The sequence below is a fragment of the Sus scrofa genome, chromosome 5 (genome assembly GCF_054392235.1).
Source record: "Sus scrofa isolate SSC_HxYL_T2T_F1_AM1 chromosome 5, Sscrofa_HxYL_maternal_Yorkshire_Landrace_v2.0, whole genome shotgun sequence".
Classification (NCBI taxonomy): Eukaryota; Metazoa; Chordata; class Mammalia; order Artiodactyla; family Suidae; genus Sus; species Sus scrofa.
The window spans coordinates 19265826-19281363 of record NC_139387.1 but is presented as its reverse complement, the minus strand read 5'-3'; the positions used below and the strand labels follow the sequence as shown (position 1 = coordinate 19281363).

Below are 15538 nucleotides of genomic sequence, written 5' to 3'. Positions count from 1 at the left end.
TTAAGGATCTGGTGTTGCTGTGAGCTATGGTGTAGGTCGCATATGCGGCTTGGATGCAGTGTGGCTGTGGCTGGCTGTGGTGAAGGCCGATGGCTGCAGCTTGGATTCGACCCCTAGCCTGGGAACTTACATATGCTGCAGGTGTGGCCCTAAAACAGAAAAAAAAAAAAAAAAAAGAACCTGACTAGTAACCATGAGGGTTCTACTAGCCTTGCTCAGTGGGTTAAAGATCTGGCATTGCCACAAGCTGTGGCATAGGTCACGTATGTGACTCAGATCTGGCATTGTTGTGGCTGTGGTGTAGGCCTCAGCTGCAGCTTCCATTCAACCCCTCACCTGGGAACTTCCATATGCCATAGGTGTGTCCCAAAAAAGGAAAAAATAAAAAACAAAACCTTAGGAGGAAAAAAGAATGAATATAATGGCACCTACCTTATCAAGGCCCTCACCAAATCCTGAATTATTTCAAAAAAGATCTTAGCTAATTCTGCAGCTCAGCAGTAATGAACCCAACTAGTATCCGTGAGGATGCAGGTTCGATCCCTGGCCTTGCTCAGTGGGTTAAGGATTCCAAGTTGCCGTGAGCTGTGGTGTAGGCCAGCAGCTGTAGCTCCAATTAGACCCCTAGCCTGGGAACTTCCATATGCCTCGGGTAGGGCCCTATGAAAAGATCTTAGCTAATTTCCTTGCCAATCAGTTTCCTTTACCAACCTGCAGTCCAGCCAGGCTCTCTGATCCCAGGAGCACCATGCACATTCCCACTTCACACCTATGCCCACACTGTCTGGTCATCTAACAGGCCCTTCCCCAATTCCAAACCCTCACCATCCTTCCGGATCCTGCTCAAATGTCCAGCTAATTTTACTATTTCGTAGTTACCATCTATGTTTCCAAATAAGACAACCCCATACTCTTTCTCAATGAAAAGATTCAAAAAAAGTTTTTAAGGCCAAACTTGCAGGGAAATAGATGAAATCGCCAAATGTCTATTTATAATATTTTATTTATGAATTTAGTTTTGTAGGCATATTTAAAGTTATATATTATTACTACCATGGTATAGTCTCTAAGATACAATATTAAATTGAAAAAGCAAGGTGAAAAAAAAAAAAAAGAAAAGAAAAAAATGGAGTTCCCGTCGTGGCGCATTGGTTAACGAATCCGACTAGGAACCATGAGGTTGCAGGTTCGGTCCCTGCCCTTGCTCAGTGGGTTAAGGATCCGGCGTTGCCGTGAGAGCTGTGGTGTAGGTTGCAGACGAGGCTCGGATTCCTCGTTGCTGTGGCTCCGGCGTAGGTCGGTGGCTACAGCTCCAATTCGACCCCTAGCCTGGGAACCTCCATATGCCGCAGGAGCGGCCCAAAGAAATAGCAAAAAGACAAAAAAAAAAAAAAAAAAAAAAAAAGAAAAGAAAAAGAAAAAGCAAGGTGGAGAAAACTTTAATTTGCTAACTTGTATCTAAGAAAGGGTATTGGAACAAAAGCATCTGCTTATACCTCAAAACATATAAAGGAAGAATAAGCCATAAAAGATGTTTTTAAATAGTTACCTACAGAAGGAGGGAGGGAGGTAAAGACAAGGATAGAAACTAAACTTCTTTGAAGATAACTTACTTGCAAATACTTTACATAATTTTTTAAGTTAAAATTTAAAAAGCAATTCTCAGAAATAAGAAACAAAATGAAAATAAATGCCAAATTGATGACATAACCCTTCCAAGAGAAATTATCTAAGTACCTTTAAGTTTTTTCAAAGTTTTATTGAAATATTGTTTATTTACGATGATGTGATCATTTCTGCTGTACAACAAGGTGATGTAGTTATACATATACACACCTACATCATTTTCCAGATTCCTTTTGCTTTGTTCTGTTTTGTTTTGTTTTTTAGGGCAGCATCGGTGGCATGTGGAAGTTTCCAGGGTAGGGGTCTAATCAGAACTGTAGCTGCCGGTCTACACCACAGCCATAGCAACACCAGATCCTTAACCCACTGAGTGACGCCAGGGATCGAACCTGCGTCCTGCATCCTAGTCGGGTTCATTACCACTCAGCCAGGAAGGGAACTCCCCATTTTTCAGATTCTTTTCCCACATAGATAATCACAGAATATTGGGTAGAGTTCTCTGTGCTATACAGCAGGTCCCCGTTGGCCAATCATTCCACACACCTTAGTGTGCATATACCAAGCCTATAACTTTAAAACATAATAAACTGCCTAAACATCCTTAGTGGTATATACCCTAAGGGCAAAAAGAATTTGAAAACATTCTAAGCAGCTTTTTAATTATATTGGGTTGGGGGGGGGGGTTCTTCTTTTTTCTTCTTTTTAGGGCCGTACCTGTGGCATATGGAAGTTCCCAAGCTAGGCACTGAATCAGAGGCTGCCTACACCACAGCCCCAGCAACACCAGATCCAAGCCATGTCTGCAAACCTACACCACAATTCATGGCAACACTGGATCCTTATAACCCACTGAGCGAGGCCAGGGATCAAACCCATGTCCTCATAGATACTAGTCCGGTTCATTACCGCTGAGCCACACGGGAACTCCTAGTTATATTGCTGATTGTTCTGATGGTGTTATTATCCTGAGACTGTTGTGTATTGAGACATAAAATTAATGAACAATAGTGTGAACCTACTCCAGCACTCTCAGTGTGACTGAGAACTGGGGCTTGCAGGGGTGAGAGGAGATACAGTTGTAAGATAGAAGTTAAGTAAAAAACTACGGCGTCTTGAATTTGAATTGGAAGTATCAGGAAGAACATATATTTTTACCTTTAAATGTTTTTAAATTTAATAAGTTTATATTCCCATCTCTGTCCAGACAAAAGGCCTGATCAGCCTGTAGCAATGAGTATCAACACCTAGACTGTGGTCTCTTAAAATGTCATTTTCTACTAAAAGATACTCAAAGACCTAGGGTTGTGCCAAAAGGACTCAAGCTACCACTTAGAGAGGTCCCTTACTGGGAGATCCCTGGTGGCCTCGCAGGTTAAGGATCCAGCATTGTCACTGCCATGGCACAAGTTCAATCCCCAGCCCAGGAACTTCTGCACGTTGTGGCATCAGCAAAAAAAATAAATAATAATAATAATAATAAACACCTAGAGAGATCCCTTGCTAAAAAATAGGATACTCTGAGCATCAATCAGTAACTGCAACAGACTGAATATATCAAATACGTTAAAAATCCATCCGTTCACAATATCACTTTAAAAAGTAATTAACAGGTCAACATTGGAGGATAATAGTAGTAAACCAACTTACTATTTTGCAAACTGGTTAAACTTTATCCTGGCTTTCCTATAAATGTACCATAGAGTGGTATCATAGAGTAGATGAGAGGAGTTTCTTATTATAGAAAAGAATAAATGACAAAGGAATGTTAGAACACCACCATTTTGCAATCACTAATGGACTGCATTGATTTTCAAGGCCACTAACATCACAAAAGGAGAGACAACCAAACGTTATATGCCTCCTAATGGAGACCTTATCACCACCCATGAGGTAATCTTACCAAATAAATTGTCCCTGAATCCCATCAAGGCCCAAATACCAATTTACCGAAAATACAGCGACATAGAGTTCCATGGAAAAACAACACCACAGGAGTATAGTCAATAGAATCCAGACTGTGGGAAACTCTAAAGCTGTAGAACAAATCCTCTCCCTATTCTCTTTTTTCAAATAAATAATTACAAGAAGAGAAAGAGAAACAGAAAGAGAGGAAGGCAAAACCTTTAGGTTAAAAAAAAACACACCAATCCCAATGTGTGGACTTAATTTGAATCCTGATTCAAACAAACTGGAGGAAGTGGGAGAGGGAGGGATGATTGATGTCTTGACTCTAAGACTATAAAAGCACAATGCAAAGAGCAAGGTCAACCATCTGAAAAATTCAGGTTGAAAATTGACTTGTTGTTTGTTTCCTTAATTCAGAATGGTTAATCACAGTCTAAAGTCACTGAATAAATGTTTCCCTGCTTTCTTTGTCTTGCCAAAGAAAACAGAGCCCTGTCAAACACCATCAGCCAGAGCATTTGAAAGGTCAGAATTGACTCTGAGTGCGTGGCCCTCAATTGGATCCTGGTTCAAATAAGCCAACACTTTTTAAAAAAATTATAAGGGGCTCACAGAAATCTAATCAGCTGAATGGATATTTGATTTATTAGAGAATTATTGTTAATTTTAAGGTATAGTAATAATACAGGCACACCTCATTTTACTGTGCTTCACATATTATAAATTTTTACAAATTGAAGGTCTAATAGGCAATTGTCAAGCAAGAATTGTTTTTCCAGAATTATTTGCTCACTTCGTGTTTCAGTGTCACATTTTGGTAATTCGAAATATTTCAGACTTTTTTATTATTATTATATCTGTTATGGTGATCTGTGATCTTTGATGTTACTGTAATAGATCGGGGGATCTAAGAACTATGCGAATGGAAGACAGGGAACTTAATAATTGTAGTCTGTGTTCTGACCGCTCCACTGACTAGCAGTTCCCCCATCTCTCCCTCTCTTCAGGCCTCTCTATTGTCTGAGATACAACAATATCGAAACGAGGCCAATTAAGAACCCTATAATGGTTTCCAAGTGTTCAAGTGAAAGGAAGAGTTGCATGTCTCTCATTTTAAATCAAAAGCCAGAAATGATTAAGCTTAGTGAGGAAGACATGTTGAAAGCTGAGACAGACCAAAAGCTGAGCTTGTCGCACCAATCTAAGTCAGCTGAGTTGTGAATGCAAAGGAAAAGTTCTTGAAGGAAATTAAAAGTGCTACTCCAGTGAACACACGAGTGATAAGAAAGCACAACAGCCTCATTGCTGATGTGGAAAAAGTTTAGTGGTCTGGATAGAAGTTCAAACCAGCCACAACATTCCCTTAAACCAAAGGCTAATCCAGAGTAGGGCCCTCACTCTCTTCAACTCTGTGAGAGCTGAGAGTGGTAAGAAAGCTGCAGAAGAAAAGTCTGAAGTTAGCAAAGCTTGATTCATGAAGTTTAAGGCAAGAAGCCATCTCTATAGCAACATGAGTGCAAGGTGAAGCAGCATGTGCTGATGTAGAAGCTGCAGCAAGTGGTCTAGGAGGTCTAGCTCGGATAATTAATACAGGTGGCTAAACGAAACAACAGATTTTCAGTGTAGATGAATTTTATTGGAAGAAGATGCCACCTAGGACCTTCATAGCTAGACAGAAGTCAATGCCTGTCTTCAAAGCTTCAAAGGACTGGCTGACTCTCTTGCAAGGGGCTAATGCAGCTGGTAACTTTTAAGTTGAAGCCAATGCTCATTTACCATCCCCCAATATCCTGAGGCCCTTCAGAATTATACTATACCTACTCTGTGTTCTATCGATGGAATAACAACAGCATGGTTTACTGAATATTTTAAGCCCACTGTTGAGACCTACTTCTCAGAAAAAAATACTTCTTTCAAAATAATATTGCTCAATGACAATGCCACCCAAGAGCTGGGATGGAGTATGTACAATGAGATTCACCTTGTTTTCATGCTTGCTAACACAACATCCACTCTGCAGCTCATGGATCAAGGAGTCATTATGATTTGCAAATCTTATTATTTAAGAAATACATTTTGTAAATGTACAAATAGATTTAGTAGCTGATGGATCTGGGCAAAGTAAATTGAAAACCCTTGGGAAAGGATTCACCTTTCCAGATGCCATTAAGAACATTCTCGATTCAGTTTAGAAAAAAATGATTCCAAACTTCATGGGTGACTTTGAGCAGTTTAAGACTTCAGAGGCAGAAGTAACTGCAGATGTGGTAGAAATAACGAGAGGACTAGAATTAGAAGTGGAGTCTGAAGATGGGACTGAATTGCTCCTATCTCATGATGAAACTTGAATGGATGGGGGTTGCTTCCTATGGATGAGCAAAGAAAGTGATTTATTGAAATAGAATCTACTCTTGGAGAAGATGGTATGAAGACTGTTGAAATGACAACAAAAGATTCAGAGTATTACATAAACTTAGTTAATAAGGCAGCAGCAGAGTTTAAGAGGCTTGACTGCAATTTTGAAAGAAGTTCTACTGTGGGTAAAATGCTATGAAACAGCCTTGCAGGCTACAGAGAAATCATTCATGGGAGGAAGAGCCATTGGATGTGGCAAACCTCACTGTTGCCTTATTTTAAGAAATTGGAGAGTTCCCTGGTTAGGAATCGGCTCTTTCATTGCTGTGGCCCAGGTTCAATTTCTGGTCTGAGTACTGAGATCCCACGTCAAGCTGCTGCATGCTGTGGCCAAAAAAGAAAGAAGGGGAAAAAAAACCCCGAAATTTACACAGCCACCCTAACCTTCAGCAATTACCACCCTGATCAACCAACAACCATCTCTCAGAGCCTCCATAAGCAAAGAGCTCGTGACTGACTGAAGGCTCAGATGATGATTAGCATCCTTTAGCAATAAAGCATTTTTTAATTAAGGTGTGTACATTTTTAAGATATAATGCTCACTTAATAGATTATAGTCTAGTGTAAACACAGTTTTTATAAGCACTGAGAAATCAAAAAAATTTGTGTGACTTGCTTTACTGTGATTTTCACTTTACTGTGGTGATCTGAAACGGAACCCACAATATCCCCCAGGGTACGCCCATATAACCAAGACATTGTAGTTACGTCATTTTTAAAAAGGATACTAGGAATTCCCACTGTGGTACAGTGGGTTAAGAATCTGGCTGCAGCAGCTCAGGTCACTGTGGAGGTCGGGGTTTGATCCCCAGTCCTGCAGAGTGGGTTAAAGGATCCAGAGTTTCTATAGCTGTGGTGTAGGTCGCAGCTATGGCTCAGGTTCAGTCCCTGGTCCAGAAACTTCCTTATGTCATGGGTGTGGCCATTAAAAAGAAAAGGGGCCTAATCTCCAGTGATAGGCACTTATTTTTACTGATGAAATGATATTATGTCTGGGACTTGGAGAAGGGGTGGAGCCATAGACAAAATAAGATAGGTTGTATGTTCATTGTTGAAGCCAGACCGTGGGGTACGTGATAATTCATTTTTCAAATCTCTTTACTTTGGGAGTTCTCATTGTGGCTCAGGGTAACTAACCCGACTAGGATCCATGAGGATACAGGTTCAATTCCTGGCCTCGCTCAGTGCGTTGAGGATCCAGTGTTGCCGTGAGCTGTGGTGTGGGTCACAGATGCATCTCGGATGCCACGTGGCTGCGGGTGTGGCACAGGCCAGCAGCTGCAGATCCAATTCGACCCCTGGCCTGGGAACTTCCATATGCCAAGGGTGCAGCCCTAAAAAAAAAAAAAAAAAAAAAACAAAAGTGACTCCTGGGGTTTCTAATGAACAAACTGAGTCAGGAGTTCCCGTCGTGGCGCAGTGGTTAACGAATCCGACTAGGAACCATGAGGTTGCGGGTTCGATCCCTGCCCTTGCTCAGTGGGTTAACGATCCGGCGTTGCCGTGAGCTGTGGTGTAGGTTGCAGACGCGGCTCGGATCCAGCGTTGCTGTGGCCCTGGTGTAGGCCAGCGGCTTCAGCTCCGATGAGACCCCTAGCCTGGGAACCTCCATATGCCGCGGGAGCGGCCCAAGAAATGGCAAATAGACAAAAACAACAACAACAACAAACTGAGTCACTACAATTAGTATTAAGGACAATATTTACTAAGCACTTAAAGTATAAAGTATACCTAGAATTGTGCTTTTACATATATTACCTGGCTTAATCCTCACAGCAGTCCTACACCAAGGCTAAGTAAGATCCCACAAGAGTTAAGTGAGATGGGAGAAACTCCAACTCAAGCCTCTCTGTATGAATATTACACACTAGAACATATTAACACTATTGGAGTTCCCTGGTGGCCTAGTGGTGAAGGATCATTGTCACTGTTGTGACATGCGCTCCATCCCTGGCCCAGGAACTTCTGCATGCCACCAGCATGGCCAAATAAACAACTAATTAATTAATAACAAACAAACAAACGCATTATATACTAATGTTGCCAAAAGCAAAGAACCTGGACATTTCAGAGAGCTCAGGTCACCTAATCATGGATTCATGTCCACAGCAAAAACAACTCAAGATCTACATTGTTACCTTCTTCTTTTTTTTTTTTTTTTTGGTCTTTTTTTTTTGTTGTTGTTGTTGCTATTTCTTGGGCCGCTCCCGCGGCACATAGAGGTTCCCAGGCTAGGGGTTGAATCGGAGCTGTAGCCACCGGCCTACACCAGAGCCACAGCAACGCGGGATCCGAGCCGCGTCTGCAACCTACACCACAGCTCACGGCAACGCCGGATCGTTAACCCACTGAGCAAGGGCAGGGACCGAACCCGCAACCTCATGGTTCCTAGTCGGATTCGTTAACCACTGCGCCACCACAGGAACTCCTACATTGTTACCTTCTTAAACCCTTGTACCTCATCCTACCTTCACTGATCAGAATTCCAATAGTTCTTCATTCCCTTACTCACTTCCAACTTTCTCTTCCTCCAAAAAGCCCATGAATTCTGACCCCACGCAGACCTCATCACTCATTCTGACCCACTGGTCCCCAACTCTCTAATGCCCTTGATTTGCTTTCCATTGAATATGGACATCCCATAGCAAGAAAGGGGGGGCGGGGTTCCAGGAGGACAGTGCAGCGGTTCTAGACCTCCTCTCAGGGGTCATGAGCTCCTGAACACCCATGAGCTTCCTTTTCTGACTCTTCAGGAGCCTGCTAGGAACCTAAGATTCCGAAGTGACCCTGTTTTCTCAGAAATTTTTTTTTCTTGAGCCCCCCTTTGAGTCACTCCTGTTCAGCACAGCTTACTAGTCAGCACACTGTGGTTGGCAGAAAATAATGGCCCCCATGGGATTTGCACATCTTAATCCCTGGAACTTGTGAATGTGTTACCTTACACGGCAGTGGGGAATTAAAGTTGTAGATGGAAACAGGATTGCTCATCAATGGACCTTCAAATCAGGAGATGATCTGGATTATCCAGTGGCCTCAGTGGACTCTCAAGGATAGAAGAGGGAGGCAGAAGAGTGGCAAGGGAGAATGAGGTTGATGACAAAAGCAAGGTCTGAGAGAGGCTATGTTGGTTGCTGTTTTGACTAAGGAGGAAGGGAACCATGAGCCAAGGAGAGCAGGTAGTCTCGCAAACCTGAAGAAGTTAAAGAAACAGATTCTCCCCTCGAGCCTTCAGAAAGAAGCAGAGACCTGCCAACACTTTCATTTTTGCCCTCTGAGATTTGTGCTGGACCTCTGAACTACAGAACTCTGAGATCATCAGTTCGTGTTTGTTTTTCTTTCTTTTTGTTTTTCTTTTTTCTTTTTTTCTTTTTTTTTTGTCTTTTTGCCTTTGCTAAGGCCACTCCTGCGACATACGGAGGTTCCCAGGCTAGGGGTCGAATCGGAGCTGTAGCTGCCGGCCTACAGCACAGCCACAGCCACGTAGGATCCGAGCCACATCTGCAACCTACACCACAGCTCACGGCAACGCCGGATCCTTAACCCACTGAGCAAGGCCGGGGATCGAACCCTCAACCTCATGGTTCCTAGTCATATTCATTAACCACTGCACCACAATGGGAACTCCTGTTCTTTTTCTATTTTAGGCCTGCACCTGCAGCATATGGAAGTTCCTGCTGGACTAGAGATCAAATCAGAGCTGTAGCTGCTGGCCTACGCCACAGCCACAGCAATGCTGGATCCAAGTCACATCAGTGACCTACACCATAGCTTGCAGCAATGCTGGAGCTGTAATCCATGCAGCAAGGCCAGGGATCAAACCCGCATCCACACCAACACCATGTCGGGTTCTTAACCTGCTGAGCCACAATGGGAACTCCCCATATTGCTTTGAGCCACTAAATTTGTGGTCATTTGTTAGGGCAGCGATAGACACTAATACATTATGGCTTCCTAACTACCAAAACCAGAGCAAACTTGTTACTACCCTACGGGAAACAATCAACCACTCCATTATCTAAGATTTGTTGCTGTTACCTAGCAGCAGGTTTAGAATGGACTCATTGCTTTTCTGTGCCCTAATCACCACTGTGGCTGGCTTGCCGTGCCTACCCTGCCAAGGCAAACCATGAGCTAAGACAATTATCTCCAAGTTCGGAAGGAAGTAAACTTGTAGGCTTAATTGTCCCCCAGCCTGCCTCAATTCTCCACTTGGCAGGAATGCCCACACCTCTCCTGCAGAAGTTCCCCAGGTAAAGGGGATGCTCACATGTTCCCCAATTCCCACCCAGGAGGGGAACCCCTAGTTTGCACTGGGAGAGGCTGAGGAGGATGGATTGGACATTGCAATGCAGAGACAAGAGAAGCTGCTGTGGTTGATACTTTGTTCAATGACATTCAGCAAATATATACAGACTGCTTCCCATGAACTGACCATGACCCTCAGAAAAGTTAGCCACTCTCTACAGAGCCATTCATCCATTTGCTCAGCAAATTATTTACCAAGCGCCAACACATGCCATGGCCACTGGGCACTAGCATTCAGTTCTCCTTCAGGAACTCTTTTTCAGATCCACTTTAAGACATGAAGTGTGACTCTCCTCCCATTTGCCAAGCTTCCCAATTATCACCCATTCGCCAGGGTTTGTTATTCTGAAGATTTCTGCAAAAGTTCCAATTCTGAGCAGGCCTGGTTCACATAAAAGTCTTGGTAATTGCCCCGATTCACTTGCTCCCCCCTCCGCCACTGTACCCTCTCTGAACCTCCCTGCAGCTCCTGGTACCCCTTGGCTCAAGGGCTGATGGTTCTAACCTCATCAGCCTTCTCTTCTAGAGCTTCTTTGTGCTTGGTTCTGAAAGTGCTGGTCAGGAGAATGTTAAAGCTACAAGAGGTCCCTGGTGCCAGTCCCAACTAGGGGCTCTCCCTCAAGTTTTCTGATCTTCTGCTATTACTGCTCCTTTTAAGAGTACTGTAGAAAGTGACAGAACACTGTAAATCAACTATAATGGAAAAAATAAAAATCATTAAAAACAAACAAACAAACAAAAAAAAGAGCTCATGAGGGAGTTCCTGTCGTGGCCCAGCAGTTACGAACCTGACGAATATCCATGAGGACTTGGGTTTGATCCCCAGCCTCGCTCAGTGGGTTAAGGGTCCAGCGCTGCCATGAGCCGTGGTGTAGGTTGCAGACTCGGCTCAGATCCCGCATTGCTGTGGCTGTGGTGTAGGCCAGCTACAGCTCTGATTCAACCCCTAGCCTGGGAACTTCCATATGCCATGGGTGTGGCCCTAAAAAAGCAAAAAACAGCTCACCGAAATTGCAATAACCACCTCCAGAGAACTCAACAGAATTCAGTAATGCATGCTTTCATTAACTCATTCTAAATTACACCAGCTGGGAGTTCCCGTCCTGGCTCAGTGGTTAATGAGCCCGACTAGGAACCATGAGGTTGCAGGTTTGATCCCTGGCCTTGCTCAGTGGCTTAAGGATCTGGTGTTACTGTGAGCTATGGTGTAGGTCACAGACGTGGCTCGGTTCCTGCATTGCTGTGGCTGTGGTATAGGCCAGCAGCTATAGCTCTGATTCGACCCCTAGTCTGGGAACCTCCATATGCCATGGGTACGGCCCTAAAAAGACAAGAAAAAGAAAAAGACAAAAAAATAAATTATACCAGCTGCTGCCTAGCTGGCCTCCTTCATTCCAGCTCTTCCCACTCTAATACATCCTTTGTACACCTGGCCACACTTATCTTCTCAAACATTTAAGTGTTCAGACCCTGGTCGAGGTGTCAAAGACCCCAGCTACAGTACTGTACAGTGAAGGAGGGCACATTCTTTGCAGAGGGGCAGCTCTGCCACTTCGTAGAAGTTAATTAACCTCTCTACTTCTTGGTTTCCTCATTTGGAAAATAAGGATAAGTGCATGTAAATCTCAGGGCTATTGAGAGAAGTAAAGGCGCTAATGCATGGAAAGCACCTGGCACAGTACCTGGCATATGGCGAGCACTCCGAACGAGTTAATTTACATAACCAGCATCAAAGGGAGCTTTCGGGTTAGCAGCAGAGACGCACATGGAGATTCCACAAGTCAGGGGTGGAAGAAGTAATAGCACTTGGAGGGTATGTGAGCAGAAAAGACTGAGTGATAAATTCTGATAGTGATACGGAGCCAGACCTTAAAGATTAAAATGGAATATTCCAGGTACAGAGGAAGGGGAAAGTTTTCCAGCTGGAACACCTGAGTGAAGACAGTAGCACAGAAGGGAGAGCTTTTGTGTAATAAAGCAGTGGCTATCTGAGGTGCCGGTGCCACTCCTGACACAACCATGAGCTTCTTGGGGAGAGGTACACTGGCTTTGGATACAGGAGAGTCACTCATTAACTCAGCAATTGCACACCTATTTTATACCAGACACTGTGCTAGATGACAAAGTTTTCTGCTCAGTCTCTGCCCTCATGAAGCTTCTATTTGAAAAGATGATAAACAAGAAATCAAAAAAAAAAAAAACTTCAGTGGATACAAACAGAGATTATCACGCTAAGTGAAGTAAGACAAGAAGTACAAACACCATGTGAAATCATTTATATGTAGAATCTAAAATATGGCATAAATGAACCTATCGACAAAACAGACTCACAGACACTGGAGAACAGACTTGTGGTTGCAGGAAGTGGGGGGTGGGGCATGGAGGGAGTGCAATGGACTAGAAGTTTGGGGTTAACAGATACAAACTATTACATTTGCAGTGGATAGATAAGAAGGTCCTACTGTACAGCACAGGGAATTATATCAAATCTCCTGGGATAGACCATGACAGAAAATAATATTTTTAAAAAAGAATGCAAAACAAGAACACTTCAGATAAGTAATACATACTATTAAGAAAATAAAGCAGAATCTATGAAAGAGAGAGAGTGACAGCAAAAGAAAGTCGCTCTGAGGCAATGACATCTGAGTTGAGTCACGAGAAGGCCTGAGTGGAAGAATGTCCATAGGAACGACAAGAACACAGCTCCCAAAGCATGAAGAAGCTGGTCATATTGAAAGGACAGAAAGAGAACCAGTGCAGGGGTACATGGCGAGAGAGTCCAAGAGAGGTCATCAGCGAGGATAGCCAAGGCCCTGGTCACGTTGAAGCTTGGTAGGTCATGAATAGGAGTTTGGATTTCATTCCAAAATGTACTGGGAAGCCACTGAAGGGTTTCAATGATAGGATAGGATATGATCTGATCTGTGTTTTTAAAAGCTCACTCTAGCTGCCGTGTGGCAAGTGGACTGCAGAAAGAAGAGCAAGAAAGCAAGCAGAGGGAACTGCCAGCACAGTTAGTCCAAACCAGAGGAAACAGCCTAGATGGGATATTTAGATATGATGCCTGGAATCTCTGTTTAGATCAAGTTATACAATCTGCTCACTTTGCAAGGTCCGTCTCCCCTGCACACAGCCCAGTTGGCACACAGGAGGCTTAGCTGGTAATTTTCAATTGGCTGACTGTCTCTCCCCCACATCGCCCCACTTCCTTTCCTCCTTCTACCCTCACTTCTTTTCCTTACTATACCTCAAGTACCCACTTGACCACCACCTGACTCAGCCTTTATGAGGTCCTAATGTACCCTCTATCCTTTTCTCTCTCCTCACCCCACCACCCACAAAAGTTTCATGAACTAGATGTAAAGAGATAATTATTTTCTGTCCTACCCCAGAAGCACTCAGGACTTATCAGTTTCACAGAGCACTAACAGAAGCCTGGGGGTTATTGTGATCTTGGCAATACAAATGGAACACATTCTGCATGTTAAGGACACTGTCTCCTCATATTCGTTCCAGCCTGTTCTCCCCACTGCAGCCAGAGAGATCTTTCAGGAGGAAAATCTGGTCATGATCTCATTGGCTCTCATTCTCTCTCTGGCTTTCTTCTCTCCCCCCGCCCTCTCTCTATAGGTTATGATCCCAAAGTTCATCTCATACCATTCCCCTCATTGCTTCCTGTAGCTCCAGCCATACTGGACTTTGTTCAGGTCTTCAAACCAGATCTGCCCCCTCTGTTGTTCTTTGTCTCTAAGGCCTTTTGATCTCCCACCTCCCTCAGCTGACACTTATTCTTGAGCTCTTTGCCCAAATTACCTCCCTTAGCAAAAATCTTCTCTGATATGAGACCAAAGCTGGAACGATAACACACAGTTCTGCATATCTTTTTTTCTAGGCATGCATCACAGTTTATAATAATACATTTATTTGTGTGATTGTTTCATTAAAAATGGTTATTCACACACACACTAAATAGCAAACTCCAACGGGGCAAGAACGTTGCCTATTTTTGCTCCTCACTGTGTCACAAACATAGACTGAATTCAGTAGACCTTAGGAAGATTAGATAGGGAAAGATTTTTCCAAAGTCTTAGATATGGTTCCTCTTTTGATGGAGCAAGCAAAGAAGGAATGATGGACCTTCCAGTAGCAAACTATTACCCTAAATTAGAGAAGTGAGTCAGTATCTGATACCCATTTTGCTACAAACTCAAGAGTTTTCTCTACCTCTTCACAGAAAGCATCCTGACGTCAACATGGCACTAGTTTCAAGACCTGTCATCCTTCTGAGAAGGTCCATCATTCCCTTGGCAGCCCTTCACTTCGGATTTGACCTCCCTTCAATACCTCTTTCCAGAGCAGTAACTATATCATCACCTGATCCGCACGGGAAAGGGGGAGTGAGGATTGAATGAGCTACCACTCACATACTGGTTGCCACACAGTAAACATCATCATTTCGCAAAGCCCTTTCACAAACAGCACCTCAAAACCACCCTGTGAGGTAAGCAACGTAAATATCATTCCCATTTTACTTGAAGGGGAAAATGCGGTTCAGAGAAGCAAGTGACTTACTCCAGGTCATAAAACCTGTGTGAAATAGATGCAGGATTTGAACCTACAGTCTCTGACACCTAGTCCACTGTTTTACCTTACATGAGCCACCCCTACAGTTGGGTTATCAGTTACTGAAACCTGGTTTCCTCGTTCCTCTAAATAAACACCTGTTCCTGACTCCTCAGCACCTCCCCCGGCCCCTTTCTACTTCCCCACCTAGAACTTGTCAGCTATCTATGCAATGGGATGAAGGAAGTCACAAAGCTGGCCACACAAACAGGGTTTGGTCCCAGACTCCAGTTTCTCCAGCTCTTCCTCTGAGCCCGTGAGGAAGCAGAAACCGTCAGAAATAAAAACACAAAGAGAAGAACCTGCCCCACCACAGCAAGGTTCCTGGCTACCCTCTCTCCCATGTTTCAGCAGGACACTGCAAGGCCTCTTTCCCAGCAACGAGGATCCGAGGAACAGAGGTCACCGGCCGCGGGCCGTCAGGGCTACTCAGTCGGCCGCGTAAGGGATGCGACAGCGATCCGCCGGCTCCCGGATTTGGCCCAAGGTCACCCTCTCGCAGCCCGGGCCCGATCCCCGACCGCCCCGAGCGCCCCCTGGTGTCTCGGGCTGGCCTCCCCTTGCCCTCAGGGAGTGGCCTGCGGAGCCCCGGCTCGGGGGCAGAGGAAAGCGGGTGGGCAGAGGATGAGGAGGCTGAGCCCCGGGGAGGGGCGGGAGGCGG

At 44.1% G+C, this 15538-nt stretch overlaps 1 protein-coding gene and 1 long non-coding RNA gene across 20 annotated transcripts in view; both read right to left on the bottom strand.

Annotated features, from left to right (window-relative positions):
• LOC146403181 (uncharacterized) overlaps positions 1-15538 on the bottom strand; it is a 329068-nt gene that overhangs the window by 71285 nt on the left and 242245 nt on the right. The window lies entirely within an intron of this gene.
• SLC4A8 (solute carrier family 4 member 8) overlaps positions 1-15538 on the bottom strand; it is a 79186-nt gene that overhangs the window by 63430 nt on the left and 218 nt on the right. For 3 of the 19 annotated variants that reach the window (XM_084955593.1, XM_084955600.1, XM_084955594.1), the window contains exon 2: positions 7084-7280. The exons of 7 other annotated variants lie outside the window; for them this stretch is intronic. In XM_084955593.1, coding sequence (XP_084811719.1) covers positions 7084-7098 — 15 coding nt within the window. In that variant the 5' untranslated portion in view covers positions 7099-7280. Of the gene's footprint in view, positions 1-7083; positions 7281-15179; positions 15523-15538 lie in introns of those variants that run through there. 9 more of the 19 variants (XM_021091660.2, XM_084955598.1, XM_084955591.1 and 6 more) reach the window with 6 other exon arrangements.